Below are 18223 nucleotides of genomic sequence, written 5' to 3'. Positions count from 1 at the left end.
AATCATCAAACGGGAGCAGTTTTGCTGTCCGTCACGCAGCTCTCTGCTGCTCGCTGTTGAGTAATCGCTGTGCAACCAGCAAACATCCAGGGACAATTTCCCAGTTACAGCCAGCAAGAGCCCCGCTGAGGCACATTAACGAAATGGGAGGGACTACTGGAAATAACAAAGGGAACCTGGGAAAGCGGGATCTGTGTCCTCACAAATATTAACACTTGCCAATAGGGCCAAGTAGAAACTGGGCTGTGATTCAACTAAACCTGGAAGATACCAGATTCCTATTCATACCAAATGGATGCCCGGGTTGTTTATTTTTGATAATTTAATGTGGATAATTCTATTGTGAGCAGTTATTATACTTTCCACAATCTACTTCATCTTATTCTTGTTTATAACCCCACCCCCCCCCCCCCATTTTCAGGGGACCATAATTTTGGGACAATGTCATGTAAATGAAAGTAGTCATGTTTAGCATTTTGTTGCATATCCTTTGCATGCAATGACTGCTCGAAGTCTGTGATTCATGGACATCTCCAGCTGCTGGGTGTCTTCTCTGGTGATGCTCTGTCAGGCCTGTATTGCAGCCATCTTTAGCTTATGCTTGTTTTGGAGGCTAGTCCCCTTCAGTTTTCTCTTCAGCATATAAAAGGCATGATCAATTGGGTTCAGATCGGGTGATTGACTTGGGCACTCAGGAATTGACCATTTTTTAACTTTGAAAAACTCCTTTGATGCTTTAGCAGTATGTTTGGGATCATTGTCTTGCTGTAGAATGAACTGCCAGCCAATGAGTTTTGAGGCATTTGTTTGAACTTGAGCATATAGGATGTGTCTATACACTTCAGAATTAATTATGTTACTACCATCAGCAGTTGTATCATCAATGAAGATAAGTGAGCCAGCACCTTCAGCAGCCATACATGCCCAGACAATAACACCCCCACCACGGTGTTTATCAGATGAGGTGGTATGCTTTGGGTCTTGGGCAGTTCCTTCTCTCCTCCATACTTTGCTCTTGCCATCACTCTGCTATAAGTTAATCTTCATTTCATCTGTCCACATGACCTTTTTCCAGAACTGTGGTTGCTCTTTTAAGTACTTCCTGGCAAACTGTAGTTTGGCCAGTGGTTTGCACCTTGCAGTGTAGCTTCTGTATTTCTGTTCATGAAGTCTTCTGCGGTCAGTGGTCATTGACAAATCCACACCTGAGTCCTGAAGAGTGTTTCTGATCTGTCGGACATCCAGCTGTGGAGTTCTTCCTTGGCCTGCTCGCCAGTGCTCTCTTTCTTCTCAATGAAGTTCCAAACAGTTGATTTTGGTAAGCCTAAAGTTTGGCTAATGTCTGTAACAGTTGTATTCTTGTTTCTCAGTCTCACAATGGCTTCTTTGACTTTCATTGGCACAACTTTGGTCCTCATGTTGATAAACAGCAATAAAAGTTTCCAAAGGTGATGGAAAGACTGGAGGAAAGACTACGTGCTGAGAGCTCTCTTATACCTGCATTGAGGAGGCATTTATTACGCACCTTAGCAGTTACAAACACCTGTGAAGCCATGTGTCCCAAACATTATGGTGCCCTGAAATGGGGGGACGATGTATAAACACAGCTGTAATTTCTACATGGTGAAACCAAAATGTATAAAAATGGCCTTTAATAAAATCTGATAATGTGCACTTTAACCACATGTGATTTTTTTTCGATTACAAATCTCAAATTGTGGAGTACAGAGGCAAATAAATAAACGATAGGTCTATAATGGTCTACACAGTGCCGTTATGGAGGGCACTGTATAAACCACCAAATTGACTAGTTTCCGTTTTCAATATTCCATTCTTTAAAGTTCTAGATCAATAGAAATCAAAACGAACATGTAATGACATCACCAAATTATTTGAACATATAGAATTCATTCAGCTTGGATGCGGAAGGTGAGCTTTTTGTACAAAGAAACAAAATGTAGACGAAAGAAAAGAACGTACTAATGTCGTTTAAAAAGCACTTTTTGAATTTGGCAGCAATTTTCCACAATTAGTTCTGTCCCTGCCTGTGAACTGTATATAGAATGGAGATTCAAGAAAAGACAGTGCACCGAATAAATTGTCCAAACTCTCATCTAAATGACATCAATAATGGGGCCCACACTTTAATGAGCTCTCAAGTTTAAAGACTTGAAGGATATTAACAAGCGCCTTGACAAATGGTGCTTAGAACCACATTAAAGACAGTGCTAATGGAGCGCATAATGACGGCTAATTTTCGATCAGATATAAATTAGAGCCCCAACAGTTATTTGCCTAAAGGACTTTATGTAAATGATTCCGTTCTGTATAAACTGGAGAGCGAATAAAGCGCTGACATACTGGCACTCCTTTTGGGAATGATTAATAGATCTGCGGCAGAATGTGGCTGACAAGGAACTACACAATATACACTCTATACAGAAAATACGTCCATGCACAAATCAAATCCTAATTCAAATCATGTTGATCCCTTGCTCTTTTTAAAGGCAATCCCAAGTAGCCCTGTCTTAAGCGTTGAAAATACATGTTGTGGGACATTAGAGTATGGCGGTGTTTGCTTATTGCTTGCTATTAGACTGTATGTCTTTATGTGTGCAATTAGGAATCGTTGTATGTTTCAGGGATAAATTACTCCTTCCTGCGGTACATCTTGATCTGGAACAATATTAACGTGTTAGATGTTTTTAATAGAAAAGTCCGGGATGGAAGGATAAAGGTTAGAGGGTTTAATAACTGGGGTATAATGGCGGTTCCACGTTTTATAAAAAATATTTATCTTACCGCATTATGCAATGATTAAATATTTCGCCCAACGTAGTGCAAGGGACAGATGAATTAGTCGCGGATATTTCATCACTTCAAATATAAATGTGTTGGATATCAGGCATTACTTCCGCAGTTGGATTGATTTTTGTGTCAGACTATTGTAACGGATTTCCATTGATGCATCGGGACATTTCAGGAAATGTGCACTGTTCAGTCATTCTGACGTATGGATGAAGTAGTGCATTGTTACTAGCGATGTTCGAGTTGGGTTTTGATCTATTTTTCGGCACAATTTATAAAGCACAATTTTACAGGTAAGCGTCTTCCAATTGGAATCTAACATTCCATCTGGGTTGAGTGGCGCCGTCCTTTTGAAATTAAAAATCTACTTAACATTGGGTTCGCCTATTTGAAATGCAGTCTCCAGCTGCACTGGGTCATCATCAGAGATTACGAGAATCTAAATCGTGACGGACTTGTTGATCATAGAGTGTTTATAAAGCTAAATATTGAATGTGACTTTGATGAGATCATCGAAGGAATTTGAAACAACAGCGTTGCTTATTTTACTAAAAACTGCTGGAGAAACTCGGCAGGACAGACAGCATCCATGGAGGCTAAAGCGGGTCGGGACCCTACTTCAGATTGGTGGATAGCGAGGGGGGTGGGGGGAGGGGGCGGGTATACGGTGGGGCAAGAACTGCCAATTGATGGGTGCACTCGGGGGGTGATGGTTGACGATGGGGCAAGAGCTGGCAATTGGTAGGTGGTCCCACGGTTAAGGAGGGGTGGGTGGGTTGGCAGATCAGTCAGGCGGGGGAGAGAAAAATGTAGATAACAACCGAAGCTGGAGATGACACAGAGAAGAAACAAGGGTACAAATAATGAACCCCGATCAGAAAGGAAGAGGGAAGTGGAATGTAGATCCAGAGGGCGAGATGGTGGGAAGAAGGGAACGGGTGAAGTGGGGAATGGAAACAAAAACAGGTGAGAAATAGGGAAGAGTTGATGATGAGCGGGTGGAGGAAGAGGGAGGAACTGGGCGATGGGAGCCGTCAAAGTGGAAAGTAAAGTGTACGCGATGGGAGGTGTGGGTGGGAAGCTGAGAAGATAAAAAGGGAAGGGGAGGTATCTGAAATTGGAGAAATCAATGTTGTTGCCACTGGGATGTGGGCTATCCACGCGGAATATGAGGCGCTGTTCTAGTTTGCGTGTGGTCTCGCTGCTTCCTCTACAGCTCATCGGCACTTGTACCCAATTAATTTCCCAATTTAAATTGGACCAGGCAACAATGGTGGAGTATTGCGCTTAAAACGCAATTGCAAACTTGTCTTTATCCCTCGTGTTAACACGTAAATATTTATTGTAGTCAGTGGAATGCAAATGTTAGTGTTTAATCGAGGAATCTGTGATAAACATCAAATACTGAAACAGAAAACATCTCAGAGTGCAGCCATCAATACCATTGCAGTTTAAGGATAGCAGCTCAGGTTAAGCGCCCCCCCCCCCCCCCCCCCCCCCCCCCCCCCCCCCTCCCCCCCCCCCACACACACACACGCACGCACACACAACACATGCACACACACACACACACACACAATAAAATAACACAATTAAACTATTTGGTTAAACATAATTTGAGGGTTTTTTTTCACATTTTTCAATTCGACTGTGCTGATCTTACTGAAGGTGTTATTTAACTACAAAATTCAATTCTTTATATACATTAGTACACAGAATCGTTAAAGATCGAATCGCTAAGGCAGTTTTTACGTGTTGAACTTTCAGATGACTTCAAATATATACTTAGAAATGTTTATGTGCTGACAGGCATTAAACCCACCTCTTTATTTGTTCACTTCTCCATAATGTCCATAATGGTGGTGCGGTTAGATTAACTGACGTGAATCGCCTTGCAAAAAAAAAAGGGGGGGGGGGGTGCGTTATTGTCTCATAAGTTGAATATCATAAGACAACGTGGAAGATATTGTAAAAAGGACACATGGACGCAGTGTGAAAAATGCACAGGGGAGAAGCTAGGAAAGGCATTGCAGATGCACGTCCGGCTCAGCAAAGGAAGTGGCAGTAATGAAAGAATGAATAGATAGACAGGCAGTCTGATAAATAGGTAGACTCGCACAGACAGATGAGGATGTACTGGACAATCTTTGGGGAAAATATGGGAATGGGTTTATCAAAAAAATATTATACATAACAGTTGACAAACTAAAGCAATCACGCGACGGGTCTTTTTTTTTAATTATGTGGTTATTTATATTAGGCTACAATTTGGAAATAAATGTTTCGGGAAATCCCCCAGAAACTAAAATATAGTACTGAAACACGCACACAGACTCGAAAACAGTGAACACTGATATAAGATTAACGTGGGTGACGCTGTGTACTTGCTGTGTGTCGTCTCCATATTAACTGGAACAACAAATGCGCTTGTTTTCTTTTAAAATTGTAAAAAATAATAACGTTGAACAAGGAACACGTTTACAACTCCAATTATTTATTACAAATGTATTCTAATTATCGGAATCGTGAACTAACAATCGCATACTCGGCTAAACAAAACAAATACTACATGGAATCAGGGAATTTTGAATTAGCATGGGCGTAATATTCCTGGAAATTATGATTTAGATGTTTATTATTATGCCTCTTGCAACATCGTTGTCATAATTTAATCGAGTTAAGGCTTATTGGGCCACCGTGTTTCAATTGCGCGACCGAGAAGGTGTTCAGTACGCTATGTTATAGATTTTTGCATTAAATAGTTATTCAAAACGTACAACCTGTCAGTTTAAATATCCACTGGTTGGGCTGCAATATTAGTTGTCTTCCCATTCATTCGTATTCACTGCTAATAGATAAGTATAATCTTGAAGGACGATTCCTGTTTATTCCCAGAACGTTACACCCCATTATTTCATTCGTATATGGAAAACGTGGGGGTGGGCACAACAGCATTAAATACAGCCGCGTTGCTTCCACACCAATCCTTTTGTATTAAATAGTACAGAATATTTTCATCTACTCACCCCAAAACCATTGTTAAAAATACAATGACACAATGGACGTTTCATTCTCCTTCACTCGTATCCCGTGCCCGTTGCTTTCTGGTTGGAAAAAACACACCACACATTCTTATACCACTACAACCGATTAATATTGCATTAACCGTATTTTTTTTTAACTTACAAAAGCACGATATAATGCCACCTCTATACCAAAGCCATTTATTATTAACGAAAAGGTAATTGGAGACCTAATGTGTGATGGTTTAGAGCTGCTGAAGGACAAACACTCCGAAATGGGCTCTCGGTTTTATTTGCCAAGATAACGTATTTGAGAGGCCTGGGAAATTTCAACTTTTATTCCATAGTTCTTTTAATTCAAGATTAAAAGCAATCACGTCTTTGAAGGCAGACGGTTATTGTAAATATACAGTTAAAAAATTCTCGCTCTCCCAAGGCAGGGTTCCACCGATCCCAGACTTCATTAAAATTTCATCAGTACCAAAGAATATCGTCACATTTATTTATTTTTTTATTTTAAAAACCCTTCGTTCTTGAAGAAGCAATGCCTTCCCTAATTAAGGATAGGCGAGATCACAGAAATTGTCACAGGAATAGACGTTATATTTTCTTGCGTGAATAGTATAAATCAAGAAAAACATATTATATGTGATATTGGAAACACCGGGAATTCAGCATACAACGTAATAACATGATGTTACACGCTCTTAATTTAACGTCTTCAGAATGTCTTATTTAGTATAAAAAAAGTGTACTGTTGAATTGTAAATTTGCAATTGTAATCTTGATATTTCATTCAAATTATAAATAAACGCAGACATATGTTGATAAAAAATATCTAATCAAGCGTTAGAAATGAGAACATGAAGGAAACTGAATGCAATCCCAGTTCGCAGTACTCTCATTCAGATTCCTCCTCCCCTCTTAAATTAACGGAGAAGTTTCTCACTCGGGAGCTGACATGTGACTAGATTGAGGATGTCAAGCAGAGACGCGCACTATGCAAAGTTAATTTTAATTCCCGGTGAGGATTTCAAATTCCAACTCTCTGTGACCCAGAGTAATTAGCTCAGATAACTAATGATTACTTACTTATTCGTTGTAATTATCTGGATTTCGCTTTTCGCTGTGTAATTTATTAATTCCCGTAATGGCCTTTTAGTGAATGACTCATTTAGAGGGCGAGGTAAAATTTAGATTCTTCTCCTGCTGCCTGTTCAGTGGTTAATTTGACATAAACGACATCTCCACCTCCAACCCCCATCCTCATGGTGGTAGTTGTATTTATCTGATTAATTTGTAATATTTTATTGGCATTTCGATCGTTATTGCTGCATTCAAGGCGGGTAATTTCAGGCGCCTTAGATCAATCATTATTAAGAATTATTTCTAAGTTTTAAGTATTTACAAACTCAATCAGTGTTAACAAGCCTGTCTTTTAAATGGAGGCCCTACTTACTCCTCCCCTTCCCCAACAAAAACAGGCACGACAATATAATGTCGAATATGAAAAATGAAAATAGCCAATGGGAAACAAAAATAGTGACAGTGCCATCTAAAAATAGTTGCTGACGCAACTAAGTTTCCAATTGCAACTCTTTTATCAGATTTCAGAAGTCGCACAGCCATATAATTGTAGTAATTTTGAGTTTATTACACCTAGCCTCACAAGGTCGAGTATGAAATGAGCACGTTAAATTCAATGTTAGGAAGTCAACTACAACTACACTTGGATCACCCAAAGAAGACGTTTTCAATAATTTCTATCTTCTACCATAAGGTTAAAAAAAAAATGATGGGTAAGTGTCATGGCTCTTCCAAGTGTTCTAAAGATAGTCACCTATTCAGTGTATTGATGCGTTCTTTAGACAGCTGTATTCAGAATTATTAGCAGTAGGTATTAATCATTGTTGCACAAGTGTTTTCCTTGTGGAAGATTGATTATTCCATGATAATTGAAGATATGTAACTCTCTATAATGAATATTAGAAGGATAACGGGACATGCATAGTTTCTGCTTGTGTTCTTTAAGCAGGAACTTTGCAACGTTTATACAATGTATTTTCCTCTAATGTAATTACCAAGATAGGGAGCCACTGTGCTGCCAACAGCTGTCACTTGTTTGGCCTGTATGGATTGTGAGTATGATTCATTATATTTAGCTGATAATCATTCGTGGGCTTCAGTCAAACAGGAAAAGTAGTAGTTTTACAACTTTAAATGAAATAATGGAAAAGTCCTTTCCAGAATGGCTAATGGGTAGTTTTGTGTCGTGTCTTTTATCAGCAGACAGGGCATATGAGAATATTTAACAAAGTCACATCCGAAACAGCTTTGTAACGCAAACAAAAAGGAGCCCAGGCGAAATATGAGATGCTGTTCCTCCAATTTGCGTTTGGCCTCACTCTGACATTGGAGGAGGCCTAGGACAGAAAGGCTGAAGAACGGTCTAAACCCGAAACGTCACCCGTTCCTTCTCTCCAAAGATGCTGCCTGTCACGCTGAGTTACTATAGCGTTTTGTGTCTATCTTCAGGATGAATACATATACTCCCCCCCCCCCCACCTTAAAGACTATTCTTCATTTCGTTAAATCAAATTATGCACATTTTTAAAGGACGTTATATGTCGACTTTATATAATGTGAACACCATTTGTTCATTTTTACAACATTTCTCCCATCAGTCAACACCATCGAGTGGGTATAACTCCTAACAAGAGGAACGTGACCCCAACTGCATAGCATTGCTTCTTATTTATGTTATCGAAATTAAATACAACATTTTCGAGAGGTTGTGAAATAATATATGACTGTTTACACTTGTGTTTCACCAGATCCATTAAAGACTCGATGATCAAGATCAAGTAATAGGGGTCACTGAGCAATAAAACTTTGGCTGACATGTAAATACTCTGATTGGAGAAACTCACAAAGCAATCTGGTAAATATGCACTGCTTCCCGTGTTAAGGGTCTGGTGATGTTTGCTTAACAAAAAGGAAGGGATATGCTACAGCATCGTCTATTGGCATGAGGAACATCCATTCTAAGAATCTTCTAAGGCACATTCCAATTGAAATAATATTGACATTGGGGACCGCCTCCCTGCACTCGTTCACTATCCGTTAAGCCTCTGGTCAATTCTGCTGTCGCTCAAAGAACTACTTTAACGCTCCATCCAACATATATATATATGTTTAAACCTATCACTTGCAGAAAGCTGCTAAGTCTTTAATAATGGGGACTCATTTGTGTCTCCTAATTCTATGAAGATAATAGATTTACAGGTACCAACAGTCTTGCTGTGGGGAATTCAGTGCTTTGGTGTAGTTCAATGTTTAATTAGTCTACAGGGGAATAAAGGGTAAATAAAGTAATTCCGAACTGAACGCACCAATCCAATTATCATTCGGTATTATTTGAAAGCATCCAACATGAAGAGTGATATTATTAATAGAACCTCTATTCCCATAAACAGCTACGATGAATTGCCAACAATAAAAACAAAAGCCTTATTTCTGCAAAATGTAATCTACACATCGGATAAGTGTAAATGGAGCTCAGTATTCAAAAATATAATCTCACAGTTTGCCCACTGAAAATGTTACGGGTTGTTTGATTTGGGAGAATTACGTTGCTTTTTTTAGTTAAGACAAACTCAAAGCGTTTGGAAGCCGACTCTCGGTGGCATTGATTCCCTAGTCTCCGGATACGGCTCTGACAAATTGCCACATTTAAATGATTCAAATTGCATAAAAATCCATACACTAGTTTTATTTTTGTTTGTTTTCACTAGTTTTATTATACGATCGCGGTACAATAGATGGACCTCAAAACAGGTTATATGTATACCCTGGTACAGACTCCTGGCTGACAGTGTGAGAGCGCCGAGCTTTGACATCTGGCAGCCTTGAGCTCCTGGGACAAATCCTAGTCTCCACAGACTCTCTGATTGGAGTCTAATAGAATATTTGCAATCTCTCCGAGGTACCTTTTACCCGTTACTGGCAATACAGGCATTAAGTGCTAAAGCATTAGCAACAGAATCATGTTTCCTTCACCACGCCGCAAAACAGCACTATAAGACGCGTTCATTCGATATTTGTAAAATAGTAGGAACCGTTGTTTTTAGTCCAACCAATAGTTTCAGTTCGACCTTTTAAGCGTTTTTTTACAGGTTATAAAAATATGTTTATGTTCAGATTAAAACCGCATTATAGCGAATGAAACCACATATAGGATTTATTGTAAACCTTTAGCGTTGGGTCATTTAATAATAAAGATCAACAATGAAGTCAATAGATTACCTTTTATTTTAAAGATGTGCATAATCTTACATGATAAAGTAAAGTAAAACGTACAATGATTTTGTTTGAGTTTATGAAAGCTGTATTTTTTAGGTTAGGAGCCGATGGGTTTCAATTCAAAAACACGATGTTTACATGCTAAGAAGTAAAAACCCATCCTGATAAAAAACTACCTACAATAAAAGAGATAGTTAAACAAATACCCAAGAACACGACTGCAATGAAAACATACAACATATAAGTCATATTCTACTAAAAGGATTCAACTTCGAAAGAATGTTAAAGGGATTTGCAGAATGAAATGAATCATTTTAATAACCAGAATGTCAATAAATTAACATTAAATCACACCAATAAATAAACTGGTAAATCGCTCTAGAACAAACAAACAAAGGAACATAATGTTTAAGGGACCAAATACCATACAGAAACCGTGCGCTTGTCACGTAAAAATGTTTATGCTATAACTGCAACACGTCAAAATCTGTAAGAATATATCTATATGTGCATCGTCCACTGAATGATATTTACAATATACAGGTACAGTCCCATGTACCTTTCTTTTAATATTTTAAAAAGATAGGCCAGTACCAAACAACAAGGTATTACAGTGCATCAAACGTTAATTTTCATTGAATTGTGCAGCTTTCTTTCAACATTGATAAATGCACCTCTACAATCTTTCACCCCCACTAGAGCAACAAAGCATTTGAGTAAAAATAAACTTCATTCAAAATCAAAACAGACCCAAGACAGTTGCAACTAAGTTGCATTTTTAATAGTCGGTCGACATAGATTAGCTTTCAAAGATTAAATTCTTTACAGCCGCTGTATTAACCCATTTTGTGCGCTGTGGCAGAATTTATGCCAGACCAACATTTAATGAAATCATATTTTGATATTCATACACATATATACCGGGTGAATCGTATGCAATTGTTTTTTTTATATAGAAAACGCTATCCACGGTCTGCTCAAACATATTTTCTTTAAAAAATCGCCGCCTATTTTTCCCGACCACTTTCTTTCTTATATTCTATCAACCAACATACTGTATTAAATATTAAATAATTTAATAATCCTTTTATTTGCCCTGCTGTTATCACAACTTGAATTAAACAGGCGGAATTAATTCGAGTGAACACGAAATTAACTTTGTAGACGGTGTGAATGAATAATTCAAGCTCAGGCTGTTTTGGCAGTAATCTAATAATAGCCTTCAGACAGAGGGAGAGGCTTCGAGCTTGTTCTTAGCAGCTATTTCCGTCCATGCTGGGAGGGGAGGGGAGGCGGGGGCGGTGAATGGGGTTTCAAAGCGAAATTTGGAAGAAAAATCGGGCCATCACCCACAGGTTTCTAATGAAACGGTAGCTGTAAGCGGGAGGTTGGTGATTGCTTAACAGAGTTATGACTTCCAAATAAAGCGGAGACAAAATAGTGGGCTCCTGCGATGACAGCAGAGCTCGGTGGGCAGAGTATTGGGGGCCATACCTCAAGCAATCAATAGCTGGAGATTACACGGGACGGTCCATCAAATGGTCAGCTACAAGTGCTGCACTTACTGGAGCTGAACCTCCTGCATGTGTCTGTGCGGGGCGCAGAGGGGGAATAGTTGTGCAAGAGGTGATGTTTGGACGAGGAAACAAAAACGAATGCAACCCAAAACATAATCCTCAGATAAACTACACAGCAATTCGCGATACACTGTAATTTCAAACCAGCGGGTCCTTGTGTAAACGATTTATAAACAATGATGTCATTTGTTGATTTGTAAACTGCAACTGTCGGCTCGCACCAAGTGACAGTCGGGGTTTTGATGTGTCCTCTTTCGGTGGCAGTGGGTGGCATTAGACAAAACAAACCAAAACCTGTCTTACTTGTTGGCGGCCCACGGCAAGGTCCTGACAGACTCAGGCAGTGCGGTTGACCGAGGACGGGCGAGAGGAGTTGCAGTCCGCCTTTCTCGCTCTCTCCTGCCCCGGGGAGGAGATGGCACTAATGGCCCGCGGAGTATTTCATCCGTTTCTGTTTCTGTCTCTGGTTGCAAAACCAGACCCGGACCACGTTCTTCTTCAGGTCGAGTTTCTCGGCGATGGCGGCGATTTTCTCGGACGACGGCCTGGGCTGGATGGCGAAGTAGGCTTCGAGGGATCGCTTCTCGGGCGCGGCGATGGACGTGCGCTTCCGCTTCTTGTCGGCGCCGTTGAAGAGCTCGGGCTTGTTGAGTTTGTCGCGGTGAGACTTCTCGGCCTCTTCCAGCCACGCCTGCAGGATGGGCTTCAGCGCGATCATGTTGTTGTGAGACAGCGTCAGCGACTCGAAGCGGCAGATGGTGCTCTGGCTGAGCGAGCCCACGCCCGGGATCTTCAAGTTGGCGAGCGCCGAGCCCACGTCGGCCTGGGTCACGCCGAGCTTGATCCGCCGCTGCTTGAAGCGCTCGGCGAACGCCTCCAGGTCGCGGGGGTCGGCGTCCACTTCGCCCATGCAGCCCAGGGCGCCGTGCGACGCGGCCAGCCCGTGGCCCGCCATGCTCATGGCCTGGTGCATGTGGGCCAGGCCGCTCAGGTGAGGCGGTGCCGCCGGCGGGGACACCACGCTGCCGTCGGGGGCCGACATGCCGCCCAGCCCCAGGCCCGGGGCCAGGTGCTCCAGCAGCTCGCCCTCCAGGCTCGGGTGAGGCGGCGGCTGCTGCTGCTGCTGCTGGTGGTGGTGCTGCTGCTGCTGTTGCTGCTGCTGTTGGTGGTGGTGGTGATGGTGGTGGTGGTGGTGCTGGTGCGAGCCCAGCGCGGAAGGGTGAGAGATGGGGCCGGAGGAAGAGCTGGAGGTGCACGGGATGCTGTTCATGGTGTGGTAGGTGGCGTCCGGCTTGTACGGGTGGCTCTTGGTGCTCTGCGGTACAATGTCCACAGCCGCAAGAGCTTCGGCGCGGGCCACCAAACTTTCATCCAGCCCGCCGAATATATTGCTCTGCAATTGCAAATAGAATGCACACATTCCTGTCAGCAGGGAATTCGCTCGACTCCAGGATTAAAACATTTCCAGAATGTTAAAAAAAAAACCTTTAAACACACACACACACACACACACACACACACATACACCACCCAGGTCATAAAAATTAATATGAACGGCAAGCCAGCCTGAATACATAAGTTGAAAGTATCCGAGGTGTTGGGTGATTTGCTGTACAGACATGAAAAAAACATCAAGCAAAGGGAAAAAAAGAGGGGGCTGTCAAAATGTGCCTCTAAGCGGTGATTATGCATATACGTACCGATGGGGTTGGGAGACACGCTCGGCACATCGCCTCTGTGCTGCTGCTGCCGGATTGAGTGGACGATGAGTTGGAAGCAGAGGACGTGTGCAGGCTCGAGTACTTGTGCTCGGGCAGGTTGGACGAGTGCGGCGGCGGCGGCGGCGGCATGCCGAACGCCTGCTTCCCGTTCATCGACATCATCATCATCATCTTGCAGCGGTGGCGCTCTGCCGGCGGGCGCCCGGTGCCGGTGCGAAGCGTTGGAGGGAGCCCGGTGCTGGCGGGAGCCAGGGACCGGTGGCGAGAGCTGGTGATCTCCTAGTGCGAGGCGCTGGCGGGAGCCAGGGACCGGTGCTGGTGCTGGTGCTGGTGCTGGCGCGGGGCGCGGGCGGGGGGCTGGGCTGCACGGGGCTCGCGCCGCGGCGGCGCCCGGGCCGGTGTGTGGAATGTTGCCCGGTTTGGAATGTTGCCCGGGAATGTCGCCGCTGCTGCACACCTTGCCCGAGCAGGTAGCTCGTGGAAAGACATGAAGGGAACTTTCGGGGGGTGTCAAGGGTGTGTGTGTGTGTGTGTGTGTGTGTGTCTCTCTCTGCCTGTCTGTCGGAGTGTGTGTGCGTGTCTGTGTGTTTGTGTACTGTATGTGTGCTGATCCTGAGAGCCTATTGGTCGCGGGCTGGCTCGGCTGCTCGTGGCACAGGCGGAAAGCTGCTCGCGCTGCAGTCTATCGCGTTCCACCTGGTGGGAAAAGATGGGATGGGGGGGGGGGGGGGCCTCAGGTTCCACTTCGGATGATTTTTGTATCCATCAGCATGCGAAGTGCAAGTGGGATAGCACGCATGCGGGATGTGCTCCCTCCTCCTTCCTTTCAAATTATCCACGCGCGTTTTATGGTTATAACAGTCCCGAAATAAAACTGTACGATTACCCCTTATCACTTGTACAGCCATCCCACCTCCGGGAGGATTATGCATCTGTAGATACCGTCAACACATTATCACTTAATAGGCTGTTATCATAAGGAACATTGGTCGCACACTTTAGACTTTATTTTTAGCAAACAGCATAATATTGTTCTGCTTTTATATGCCGCTGGTCGGAAAACTGTTTCAATAATGCTCATTTTTCAATTGATGACAGCAAGGGAAATTCTCGGTGAATTTCAAATAAGGAAATTGTTTTACACATTTATTAAAATGTGTGTAATATTTAGATTTTTCAACTCCACTCCTAGTCCTGTAGTGATTGTGTACCTGATATTGCATCTTGTTGCCGTTTTGCTTATTAAATCGCTGACTGTTTTCATTATATTTTATAGCATTTCTCTTTGCAGTTTCCGGAAGAAATCAAGAAATTATATTACACTACTTGCTCCACCATTCTTCCCATAGCTCGGCGGAAGAAAATAAATCAAACTTAAAAGCCTGACTCTCATTTAATTATCGCGCGAATAGGGCTTTCATTGCGCCCGAAAAGAAGTCAAGCAGCATCTCTAAGCAAATTATGACCAGGCCAGAAAGGAATTATTAGATTGAAATTTCATTTAAACTCGAGAGGCACGGGACTTCAATATGTAATCTGCTGTGCCTCATCTGATTTGTATGCGTAATTCTCGTTGACAAATTTATTAGTTTTCATAATAGTGAAAAAATTGAGAAGCAGAGGGCTAATATCTTGTATCATTAAATTGTACATGTGTCACTCGTGAAGGCTAGTCTACGCGGTCTAATATTTATGGCAATTTGAAGTGGGTATCCCTTCACCAGATTTAGTACCTGGTAAAGAACCATATAATGTAACATGCAACCGCAGCAGAAGATTATTAATACGAACTGAATAGTCATGTTGCTACATCATCAGAGATATAATTAGACCCCGAAATTACGTTCTAATTAACAAGGATTGTTCAATTTGTTTAACCTATTATACAATTTCAACAGAACTGATTTATTCTTCACGGGGATTGATCGCACTCATTTCAGTATGCAATGCATAAGTTCTTAGAAACAGATGTTGCATTTGTGTTGTTACCGACCACTCTGGAGTCCAGAACACACTGCTGATATCCTTGCAGAACAGAATATCTCACTGCGTTGAGTTAGACAGCTCAAAATATGCCTTTGGCACCACTTCTGTATTTCTAGTTAAATTCTTATGGATTAATACTAAACAGACCATTTAATTTTATGTTCTGCCAGGCGGATATACATTAATTCCGTTAATTATTTTAATACATGAGTGGATTAAGCGAGGGATTCTAACTCACTGTACCTAAATAAAGGTGGCTCTAGGTTGAAGAAGGTCCCCGACCCGCAACAGTGCCCTCCATAATGTTTGGGACAAAGACCCATCATTGATTTATTTGCCTCTGTACTCCACAATTTGAGATTTATAATAGAAAAAAATCATGTGGTTAAAGTGCACATTGCCAGATTTTAATAAAGGCCATTTTTACACATTTTGGTTTCACCATTGTGAAATTACAGCAGTGTTTATACATAATCCCCCCATTTCAGGGCACAATAATGTTTGGGACACAGCAATGTCATGTAAATGAAAGCAGTCACGTTTAGTATTTTGTTGCATATCCTTTGCATGCAATGACTGATTGAAGTCTGTGATTCATGGACATCACCAGTTGCTGGGTGTCTTCTCTGGTGGTGCTCTGCCAGGCCTATATTGCAGCCATCTTTAGTTTATGCTTGTTTTGGGGGGCTAGTCCCCTTCAGTTTTCACTTCAGCATATAAAAAGCATGCTCAACTGGGTTCGATCTGGTGATTAACTTGGCCACTCAAGAATTGACTATTTTCTAGCCTTGAAAAATGTTGTTGCTTGAGCAGGATGTTTGGGATCATTGTCTTGCTGTAGCATGATCTGCCGGCCAATGTTTTGAGGCATTTGTTTGAACTTGGGCAGATAGGATGTGTCCATACACTTCAGAATTCATTATGCTACTACCATCAACAGTTGTATCTTCAATGAAGATAAGTGAGCCAGTACCTTCAGCAGCCATACATGCCCAGGCCATAGCACACCCACCACAGTGTTTCACAGATGATGTGCTATGCTTTGGATCTTGGGAAGTTCCTTCTCTCCTCTATACTTTGCTCTTGCCACCACTCTGATATAAGTTACCTTTTTTCCAGAACTGTGGATGCTCTTCTAAGTACTTCTTGGCAAACTGTAACCCGGTCATCCTATTTTTGCGGCTAACCAGTGGTTTACTTCTTGTAGTGGTTTGGTTACATGGTTAATGGTTACATCCAGTGGTTTAGCCTCTGTATTTCTGTTCGTGAAGTTTTCTGCAGACAGTGGTCATTGGCAAATCAACACCTGACTCCCGAAGATTGTTTCTCGTCTGTTGTACAGGGTTTTGGGGATTTTTGTCTATTATAGAGACAGTTCTTCTGTCATCAGTTGTAGAGTTCTTCCTTGGCCTGCCAGTCCATTTGCGATTAGTAAGCTCACCAGTGCTCCCTTTTGTTCTTAATGATGTTCCCAAGAGTTGCATTTGGTAAGCGTAAGGTTTGGCTGATGTCTCTAACAGTTTTATTCTTGTTTCTCAGTTTCATAATGGCTTATTTGACTTTCATTTGCACAACTTTGGTCCTCATGTTGATAAACAGCAATAAAAGTTTCCAAAGATGATGGGAAAGACTGGAGGAAAGACTAGGCGCTGAGAGCTCTCTTATATCTGCATGAGGGAGGCAATGAAACACACCTGAGCAATTACAAACAGTTGTGAAGCCATGTGTCCCAAGTGTTATGGTGCCCTGAAATGAGGGGACTATGTATAAACACAGCTGTAATTTCTACATGGTGAAACCAAAATGTACAAAAATGGCCTTTAATAAAATCTGACAATGTGCACTTTAACCACGTATGATTTTTTCTATTACAAATCTCAAATTGTGGAGTACAGAGACAAATAAATAATTGATGGTTCTTGTCCCAAACATTATGGAGGGCGCTGTATTCCTTCTCCAGGGATGGTACCTGTCCCGCTGAGCTACTCCAGAATTTTGTGTCCATCTTTGGCTCGTGATTATTTGTTAGTTGATAAGTGTGTCATTCGTACTTCAGTGCAAAACTCTCATCAGTGAATCAGCGTTCAAACTTCACCCAAGAAACTTGAAAACAAACATCACGGTTGACCTTCCAGTGCCTACCTCTCCTTCTCCTTCTTCTTCTTCTTGCGTGTGGCGTGCACAGCCTAAAGTTATAGGACAACTTGTTCTATTTGATCTTATTTGATTGTGCACACCGGGTTGATTGCATTAGTCGAACCAGGGCGGGCCACGTGAAGGTTGCAATCTCCCCCCCCCCCCCCCCCCCCCCAGTGTCTACTGAGAGAGTGTTACATTCTTGAAGTTGCTGACTTATGAAAAGACTGAGCTCAAGGGTCAATCCACACCGCCACTCAAAAGTACTTTTGGCGTGTTTCTATTTTTGAGGGCGCGAAATGCACGATATAAATGCAGATTAATCTTTTCAATGATACTTTCTGTCATTTCTTATTTCATTTTAGTTCTTGAGGATGGCAGAATGTTTTACATGGATACGATTATTTAAAAGCACCCGTTTTAAATACAAATGATTTCTCGTAACAGCAGAGCCTACCCCATTCCTTCCCAACCGCGCAAGCACTTGCCCACTCGAGACACATCGAGTTACGTTTATATTAACACACAAATTCACATAACGCTCTGCATTGTGCACTGCCATTACAATTGACAACAAACTTTTAAAATAAAATCCAGTTATGGGCGTGTTTAGCAATATTACACAACCCTGTTATAAATCCAGCTAAGGTACACCAGACGCCAGGGATAT

General features: G+C 42.0%; 1 protein-coding gene across 2 annotated transcripts; it reads right to left on the bottom strand.

Annotated features, from left to right (window-relative positions):
- Window positions 1-4630: 4630 nt before the first annotated feature.
- pou4f2 (POU class 4 homeobox 2) lies at window positions 4631-14095 on the bottom strand. Of its 2 annotated transcripts, XR_008724612.1 has the most exons (4): window positions 13411-14095; window positions 12014-13103; window positions 5835-5912; window positions 4631-4699 (listed from the first exon to the last, which is right to left on the bottom strand). XR_008724612.1 is itself a non-coding variant. In XM_055646439.1 (2 exons), exons 1-2 carry the CDS (start codon window positions 13600-13602, stop codon window positions 12132-12134), a joined length of 1164 nt encoding a protein of 387 aa, XP_055502414.1. In that variant the 5' UTR covers window positions 13603-14095; the 3' UTR covers window positions 8597-12131. The 2 variants fall into 2 exon arrangements, 1 of the variants encoding a protein (XP_055502414.1); XM_055646439.1 differs by lacking the exons at window positions 4631-4699; window positions 5835-5912 and having other exon boundaries at window positions 8597-13103.
- Between the last annotated feature and the right edge of the window lie 4128 nt (window positions 14096-18223).

Source organism: Leucoraja erinacea, chromosome 1, assembly GCF_028641065.1.
Source record: "Leucoraja erinacea ecotype New England chromosome 1, Leri_hhj_1, whole genome shotgun sequence".
Classification (NCBI taxonomy): Eukaryota; Metazoa; Chordata; class Chondrichthyes; order Rajiformes; family Rajidae; genus Leucoraja; species Leucoraja erinaceus.
Note: the sequence above shows the minus strand (reverse complement) of the source record. Positions and strands in the feature narration are given on the sequence as shown.

Bases quoted from the DNA above. Each gene is read 5' to 3' on its own strand.
- pou4f2 (XM_055646439.1), bottom strand. From the start codon at position 13,602: ATGATGATGATGATGTCGATGAACGGGAAGCAGGCGTTCGGCATGCCG. The intron at 13,104-13,410 runs GTACGTATATGC...TTGCAATTGCAG, and splicing joins CGTGTCTCCCAACCCCATCG to AGCAATATATTCGGCGGGCT.